Raw genomic sequence first — 8,155 nt, 5'->3', positions numbered from 1 at the left:
CACCCACCCATTTGTACTACCAGGCCAGATGGCTAATCCAGGAGGTAGCGTATATCCTCCTCGCTCGGATAACCCTGCTCCTGGGCACCCCATTCCTGATTGGTCTACCACGCAATCTGGTGCAGCCCCCAGCCATGGTCAGTCTCCGTACCATGAGGGACAGGCCAAATGAGTATCGGGGTTACTTCGTAACGGTACATCTCTCTTGGTCCTCATACCTTTCTTGTACCACTTGTAGTCGATGTTTTTTGGGTGCTATGCTATCGCTCGCTATCTACGCCGTTCTACTACACCTACTAACTACCTTTCATTCTGTCCCACTGTCGTTATGAGTTGTGTACACAATATATACACTGTATTCCGTTGTGTATTCTGCCTATCTCCCGCCAGAAACTGAGAATGGGATGGGACGACACAGGGGTAGCAGAAGGTGGAATGTTACCTTCAGGTAATCTGGACGGCGTAGAAGACCTATAAGGCCGCTTTCTCACGGCTTTTTTGGGGGCCTATCAGGCCTTTACGTTAGCTGTCAAGGTGCGGCCTGAGGTGGGACCGGAACTTTAGTTCACACGCCATCCAGCCTGTCGATCGAGCGCGAGGCCACTGCCATCGACATGTGCCTACCCTTGTGACCTCCCGGTGGGTGGTGTACGGTTGGGAGATACTGAATTCTGTGGGATAGAGCTTTGTCCCAGCCGTCAGCCCAATGACGGAATTCAATAGGACAGGAGGATGGTGAGTTTCTTCACCTCATCCGATTTTCTCGAGTCCTTGCGGCAGAGACGAGGTTGGAAGTTTACTCAGTGACAGCACAGCCAATTGATGTACTTGGAGGAAAGGACCCGACGTAAAGACATTGTGCGGCCTCCATTATGACCCCCCTACTGCTCCGGATGCGGCGTCCCAACTTCTCCATTTGCGTTATGGTTGACACGCGACTTTTGTGGGTGAAGCCCCTCCTCCGGGTATGGGCGATGTAACAGTATAGCAGGTGACTGAGATTGAAACTCCTCCAATCCGTCCGCGTGAATTTTTGAAATTCCAACTTTTTCCTCTTCTTCACGTGGAAATATCGTGGGCCTCAAAAAGCACATGTTCACTAGTGAGCCGGTTGCTGAAGGCAGAGGCTTGAGCTGAGGAACTCATCGTTGAGCGTTTTTCAGCGGGGTCCGACCCTGCCGAGCACGAAACCCCACGATGAGATTCTCGGCACAATCGGAGGTAAAGGCAGGCACAACTGTCGTCATCCGGATCCGGAAAAGGCACGGAAGCCGCTACCCGTGCGCCAAGTTTTTACTCTTACTGTAGGCCTCAAGCGCGGTCGAACGACCATAAACGACCATCGACATGAAGGTATTGGTAGTTATTACTGTATTCTGGAACGCAGTCGGCACGTAAACACTGCCTCTGTAGACAAAACGGAAATGGAGCCAAAATTGCAAAAAAAACCCTGGCTGCGAGCAACTGGAATTTTTCGATATAGAATGTTTCACGGGTTTTCCGAGAAACCCGTTGAGCCCATGAACAAAAGAACAAGAACAAGTATGGCTCGTGCACGACGGATGGATGTATGGATGGATAAAATGTGTCTAATGCATAGTAAGTAGTGGCAAGTGAAGGAATACATGATACACGATGAGCGCCGGAAGTGATGCAAATAATATACAGAGAGAAGAAGACAAAATTCATCGAAGTGAACGTAACGTGCGCAGAATATCTGTATAATCCTGTTCTTCCCACCGACGTCCTCCCCGCTCTCGTACCCACTTCATACTCAGTCTCTGAAACGTAGCTGCCCTGTTAACCCAACAAAGCTCATCACCATCAGTGAGGGTCCCAATATCTTCATTCTCCTCCTCCTCCTCCTCCTCCTCCTCTTCTTCGTCTACCAACGCCAAACGATCAATACTATTACTCTCCGAATTGACACTCGTCGTCGAGCCATAATGGAAATCCAACTCCAGAAGGGTTTTGTTAAAAACGAGATCTTGTTCCTCTTCATCAATAAGTAACAGTTCCTTGTCAAGCGCCGCACTCAGGCGGAATATCGATGTTTCCAAGACACTCTCTCCGAGGTGTCGCCTGAGTTTAGACATCCTTTTTCTACGTGCAGCTGAGGGTGACGGTTTGAGAGGTATGGAAGGTGTCAATGGACTCGTAGGGCTGAGTTCTTCACATGGATCAGGGAGGGGGCGTGGGCGTAGCCGCTCTGGAGATGTTTGTAGGGAGAGGGTGGCGAAGGGGTTCGGTTTGGGTTGGGATGGTTCGACTAGAGGAGGAGAATGTATGGTAGGAGAGATGGGTGTGGGTGGTAAGGGTCGAACGGGTCGCGAAGTGGGAGTTCTGGCCGGGGCAGAGCATGGAGGGGAGGGTAGAGGTCGACTGGTGTCTGGTAGAGGTCGAGTAGTGTCTGGTACTGTTAATGTGATTGACCCTTCGCTTTGGGCACGTGCTGAATGAGGTGTTTTCGTCCAAAGAGGTCGTTGTGGTAGAACACGGTCTTCCGACCTCGTTCTACGTATAGAGTGTAAGGTTTCCATTGGACAAGTGGCGGCCGCTTGACAAAAGCGTCGGCCATTATATACTGAACTTGGCGGTGAAGGGTAGAGATCTCACATTTCCCGATTAGGACAATGAACAATGTTGTGACATAAACACTCCCCGCTAAGCTCAGTAATGCCGCATTGCGCCGAATGTCACATAGTTGAAAAGATCGTTTGTCCACTGTCCACTGTCTAATGTCCACTGTCCTCCACCCTCCCTTCTTAAAAAATCCATACTTCACCTTCAACTCTATCGACTTTCTTGAAGAATACTCAAAGCTAGAAACTAGAACAAGTCCCGGACATTACAGTCCCGGTTGTGAAGGTGGGGTTTGTCGGAACGGGGTGTTTGAACGCCCGTTTTTCTCGCGTACGACCTGTAGGTTCTTGTGTTCTCGTCCTCTGCCCGAACCTCCCGAAAGCCCGACCCCGACAGGTCACCGCATGACGAGGCGTAGGGGGCGCAGGGGGAGACCTCCTAGTGAAAGGGAATTTTCCTCTCAACTCTCGAACCTTGACCATGAAGGACTTCAATCCCTCTGTTGTTTGACAGCGGAGCGCCGGTCATTTCAACATGCCAAGGTTGATGGATCGAAGGGGGGGAATTTGGATACTTTATCGTATCGTAAATACACATACATAACACATTACTTAAGTAAAAAAAACCAGAGTCTGACAGAAAATCCACGACTCTGGGAAAAAACGAATATCGAAAGTTTATTTGTACCCGGTGGAGAAGCTTTCATTTCAGCATTTGAGAAACACTGGAGGTCATGTTAGTCCAACAGGATGAGGTTACAAAAAAAAAAGAACGCACGCAAACAACCAAAGGTTCTGCGGATTATTGTACGTGTCTGTAGTGTAGGCAAACCGGACTGGATAAACGGGAAACATCATATGAGTATCACGCAAAACATAAAACACAGCAACGTACATCTCGGAAGTTCAGAAACGTAGGCTGGAAACCGGAGAGAGATCTTCAGCTGGGCGCAAACAAATCACAGTGAATACAACTTACCTATCGGCTTGTTCTCATCGAAGAAACTCCAAGCTTGAGGGATTCGTATGTGTATGAGATTTGTCTGTTCGAACGGACTAAAAGCAAGGAGAAATCACCTGTACGCCAGTTGTGGCTGGGGAATAAAAAAACAACTTCACTTAGACGCTGGCCTAGATCGTTCATTTAAAAGCGGGACGTACCGGAAATTGGCCGAAACAAGCCTTAATGGAAGGGTGGATTGTGAGGATGGTCTCTCGAACACAAAGTTTCATACGACCTACAGATCTGGTGGCGCCAATGGATCCTTCAAAAACAAGCCCTTAGTGATAGAACATTAAAAGAAGGAGAAGACCTACATCCTTCAACCCAGCAGTCTTGATTTCACTATCAAGGTCAGCCCATTCGAGCACCTGGTTACCCGCCATGCCTTTTTAAGGTTTAACGTTGTGTTGTCAAGAACAAGGGTCGCAACGAGAACGAGACACCGACAAAACCGGTTACATAAATGTAAATTAAACAGCTACATACCTTTGAATTCAATGTTCTGACCGGGTCTCCCGCCGAAAACAGCGATCTTGGTCGCAAGTCTCTCGTTCATCAATGTGCTAAACATTGCACAGGTCGAAGCACAGTTCCCTATTAACAGTCGTAACTTGGTGAACGAGAGAGAAAACGACACTGAGTAAAAGGCTTACCGTTGCTAACTGGAAGGATCACATCGAAAAAGATGTCGAGGTTATGTGAAGCTTTAGCCAAACCAAGGTAGACGTACCGATGGCGATATTACTGCCGACATAAAAAAAAGAACATATCAAACATCACTATCACTACTCAAAGTAGATGATTATTCACCTTGGGTCAAAGGGAGGATCTTGAGGGACAGTCTGACTGAATGCAAGTTCACAGGTATCCTGAAATATGGACTGTAATTAGAAGGTAGAGGGGCGGGCGGGAGATTCATGCCCTACGCACATGAAATCGTTGCGACGTTGGATCATTGACCCCATTAATAGTGAATGGCACGACTGGATCAGCGTAATCGAAACTTGATGGCATCTGGGTCCCATTCAAAAACGCCCCTGTGAAAAAGGAAAAACTGTCGGGAGCCGTAGTCGGGGAGAGCGGCGATAGATAAACTAACAATTGTCGGCAGGATAGAACCCCTCAAACGCATCGATCCCCAACTTGATGTCAGCAGCGATGATCTTCTGGGCAAGGGTATTTCCGCGAAGAGAAGAAACAAATCCACTGTATAAACGATCAGAATTTACTAGGAACTGGTAAAAGTAAGGATGAACTTACGGATACCCAATCTTGCTACCAGCAAGATATTGGAACAAGAACTGTCCGAGACATACAAAGCCACCTAAATAATGAACAGATGTTGAAGTAAGAGGGCTAAATCCATCACATCATATCGCAACAGACCTCCGTTATTGCTCAAATCAATCAACAAGCGTGTTACACCAGCTTTCTTGAAAGCATCAATAGCCGCTACAACATCCGCCTGAAACTGGTCGAAATCCAGAGGACCAAAGGAGCCCACAAACATCTAAAACCGGAGTGAGCTCCACAAATGAATTACGATATCCAAAAAAAACAACACCGACCACTCCTGTTTTTTTATCAGGCAGAATGTAATTCTTCAGAACGTCATCGCTTCCGGCAACTTCTGTGAGATTAGGGCGGAAAGGGTTAGGAAGAACGATGTTGACCGAATGGGCTTTATCGATGATAGAAGCTTTCGGTTGAAGACGTTTCGGCGGTACGAACGAAGATTGGGTCCTCCTGTCGATTCCGTTAGTAATAGGAGTTGCAGCGCAGTTATTAGCCCAGCTGTCAAAAAAATACATTAGTATTAGCCCGTTATTCCCTGTACTCGGGGGGTGGATGGGGGAGTATTCTTACAATGAATCCTTGTCCGTGAATGCATTCCCCAAGAAGGCGGCCAGGTAAGGAACTGTCACTGTCTCTGCTTTTCCAGTGTCTAGAGGAACGAGTTGGAACGTGAGCGATGTACGTTGCACGCCAGAGGGCCCAGCTTGAACCGAGAGGACAGTGTTAGTTAACGTTGTAGGGCTCGTAAAGGAACCTTACCGAGATCTCCTAGCCTTTGAGAGTAATCTCCGCTCGCTATTCTGTAGCTTGATAACACCGAATTCACCCTGACACCGTGGTCCAAATAGTTTCCGGACACCGTCTTTGCAATAAAGTCAACATAATCGTACGGATCCTGGCCTTCGATCGCAAGGACTTGCGCTCCAGCCAATCGTTTCCAGTTGAAATTAATGGAATCGAAAAATCCCGTGTATTCTGTTCCGAGAAGAGAAATGAACTCGACAGCATCGGGCGCAACGTAGATTCCTTGGACACCCTTTACTTCGAGGGAGACTATGGGCGTCGGAAGAATGTTCTGGAAAAAGCCTATGCAATCAGGTAACCAACCTGGAGACGTAATGAAAAAGAAATGGTCAGCACACGCGACAACCAGCCCCCAGAGAGAGAGAAAAGAATGCTTTACGAGTATGTCCGTCGTTCAGCTGGTTTGTGAAATCAAATAGATCTTTATTGAAATCGTAGTCCGTCTATTCGGAAATAAGTGAGCTGTTGAAAAAGAACAAGAAAACCAGAGAGATAATGTGCTTGCCTGGTACTTCGTCGTGTTCAGCTTACGCAAAGCAGCACGGATGTCGATTGTTGATTCCTGGAACGGCGGAGGGGACTTCAAATAATAGTCCTCGAATGTGTAAAAGTCGAACACCCGAGATACGGTGGTCAAGACGTTCTGGCGGAGCGTCTCGTTGAACGGGAACGATTTCTCGCAGGCGAGAGCATCCGCAGGTGGCACGAAGTTCTTGCCTGCGATCTTGGCGCATGGGTCGGCGGCGGCGGATGGTCCAGCATTAACGCTGTGCAAAGCAAGGAATGAGACGAAAAGTGAAGCGAACCTAAGAACGGCCATCGTTCTGGTTTTCGGAAGTTTCAGTTAAAGTCTCTAGTACTTATACTCCACGAAGAACTTCTTTGGTATATTGAGGCGACCGCATATTAATGATAGCACGTGGTGCGGATATACTGGTAAAAATAAAAATTCGAGACGTTAGCTTCGATCTCAGTCTAGCAGGTAGTAAATGATAAGCGACCTTGTACTTTCAATGAAATAAATGATTTGCTCCCGTGAGGTCCCAAGGAATAAGCAGTTCCTGAAGATGTAATAGAATTATCTTCATGGATTACCGGAAAGAATAATCTGCAGTCGGAGACCGAAGCAATTACACCGTGGTTCGCCGTAACGTAGGTCGTATGGGTTCCGATACGAGATATTGGCATCCTTGGACGCGTTGAATCGATTGCCCAGGCTATGGCGTGATAGATAACTGAGCAAGACATAAGTTCAAGTTCAGGAAGAGAGTGGGACAATGATTCGGGCGAGAAGAAGTATTTCGATTCGGGATGAAGGAATGCATGGCGTTGTTCAATATAGGGACAACACGGCATTCCGTATGGTTCAGCAAAGAAAAGAGAAAGCAGGGGCTCACTCACAAGACTTGTGCAACGGGATTTTTATGAATTAACACTTATGGACTTCCCGCTCCCCAGGCCCTCTTACACTTCTACGTATCGGTTCCTAGAGATATTTCCTGAACTTATTTTGTGAACCTCGTGCGAGCGGAGGGGAATGTATGGCCATGAGAAACAGAGCAAATGAGAGTTGGAGTACAAAGCCGAAGCATTCCGCATACAGCGGCGGCCCTCAGTCCGATTGGTCACGTGTAGATATATATAAAATCATGATTGACAGATACTAGCTGATATACTTCAAATGAGCGAGGTGCTGGTTCTCAAGTACACACACAATTGAGAGCTTGTAACTAGAGGAGGACGTTAGAAGTTCAAGTTTTGGTTGTGGGAAAGTTGCCATACACCATTCTGGGTCCGACTCTACCATCGCTCTACGACGTGAACTCTAAGAATTCTACAAACGGAGTATGCCATAGATGCTCTGTCATAACCCGTAGACGTCGAAACCCATGAGTATTACCATATTATCTGGCAGTACTCCGGGTCAGGAACGGCACGAAAAACGCTTGTTACGACCACTTTTGGACCAAAAATACCATACTGTAACCATACCGTATGGTCTATGAGAGATGCTGTAGTGATGCGAGATTGACCAGAGTTCTTCCGGTGTACTCTATCGCCCACCGGTACCGAACTCGCAATCGAGCCATGCCTTCCTAACTTGAATGTCAGCATAAGTAAGACGATGAACTCAAATTTCGAGGCGAACATACACCTTGCCAGTCTCCTGACTCCTCCAAAGCATTATGACAAACCGCCTTTTCTGCCACAACTTGAATCAGCAGGGTTCGAAAGTCTTACACACATCGCTTTCATAACCGGAGCGTCAAGCTCAATTCGTTTGTATAGTTGTTCTATTCGAGGTAAGTCATACTCCGCTTTGACTAACCTTGTGGATGTACGGCTGCAATGTGTTCTATCTGGAGAAAGAAGTCATGTACAGCAACGGAAGGATGGACAAAAAATTCAGAGGAACTCACGATCCTCCCTGCCGGTAATTCGAACATTATAAGCCTGGAAGGCGGCGGCG

The 8,155-nt window shown here is 47.4% G+C and overlaps 2 protein-coding genes across 2 annotated transcripts; both read right to left on the bottom strand.

The window, feature by feature from the left end:
• Positions 1-1,348: 1,348 nt before the first annotated feature.
• On the bottom strand, positions 1,349-2,607 carry E1B28_006601 (uncharacterized protein). Its single transcript, XM_043151293.1, has one exon. It carries the CDS (start codon positions 2,538-2,540, stop codon positions 1,686-1,688), a length of 855 nt encoding a protein of 284 aa, XP_043012387.1. The 5' UTR covers positions 2,541-2,607; the 3' UTR covers positions 1,349-1,685.
• Positions 2,608-3,128: 521 nt separating this feature from the next.
• Positions 3,129-7,261, bottom strand: E1B28_006600 (uncharacterized protein). The gene is made up of 23 exons (XM_043151292.1): positions 7,087-7,261; positions 6,687-6,920; positions 6,191-6,618; positions 6,065-6,128; positions 5,641-5,988; positions 5,452-5,584; positions 5,154-5,379; positions 4,972-5,095; positions 4,846-4,909; positions 4,685-4,791; positions 4,516-4,622; positions 4,396-4,454; positions 4,316-4,329; positions 4,239-4,247; positions 4,072-4,179; positions 3,900-3,970; positions 3,825-3,847; positions 3,744-3,764; positions 3,660-3,676; positions 3,562-3,594; positions 3,478-3,501; positions 3,361-3,418; positions 3,129-3,307 (listed from the first exon to the last, which is right to left on the bottom strand). Exons 3-23 carry the CDS (start codon positions 6,503-6,505, stop codon positions 3,286-3,288), a joined length of 1,947 nt encoding a protein of 648 aa, XP_043012386.1. The 5' UTR covers positions 6,506-6,618; positions 6,687-6,920; positions 7,087-7,261; the 3' UTR covers positions 3,129-3,285.
• Between the last annotated feature and the right edge of the window lie 894 nt (positions 7,262-8,155).

Source organism: Marasmius oreades, chromosome 3 (genome assembly GCF_018924745.1).
Source record: "Marasmius oreades isolate 03SP1 chromosome 3, whole genome shotgun sequence".
Lineage (NCBI taxonomy): Eukaryota > Fungi > Basidiomycota > Agaricomycetes > Agaricales > Marasmiaceae > Marasmius > Marasmius oreades.
This window is presented reverse-complemented; position numbering and strand designations above follow the sequence as displayed.

What these genes read in the sequence shown, in the direction of transcription:
- E1B28_006601 (XM_043151293.1), bottom strand. Translation starts at nt 2,540, where the DNA reads ATGGAAACCTTACACTCTATACGTAGAACGAGGTCGGAAGACCGTGTT.
- E1B28_006600 (XM_043151292.1), bottom strand. Translation starts at nt 6,505, where the DNA reads ATGGCCGTTCTTAGGTTCGCTTCACTTTTCGTCTCATTCCTTGCTTTG. An exon ending in TGATTTGAGCAATAACGGAG is followed by an intron (nt 4,910 to 4,971) that starts GTCTGTTGCGAT and finishes TTCATTATTTAG; the next exon opens with GTGGCTTTGTATGTCTCGGA. An exon ending in CGATGAGAACAAGCCGATAG is followed by an intron (nt 3,502 to 3,561) that starts GTAAGTTGTATT and finishes TCCGGTTTCCAG; the next exon opens with CCTACGTTTCTGAACTTCCG.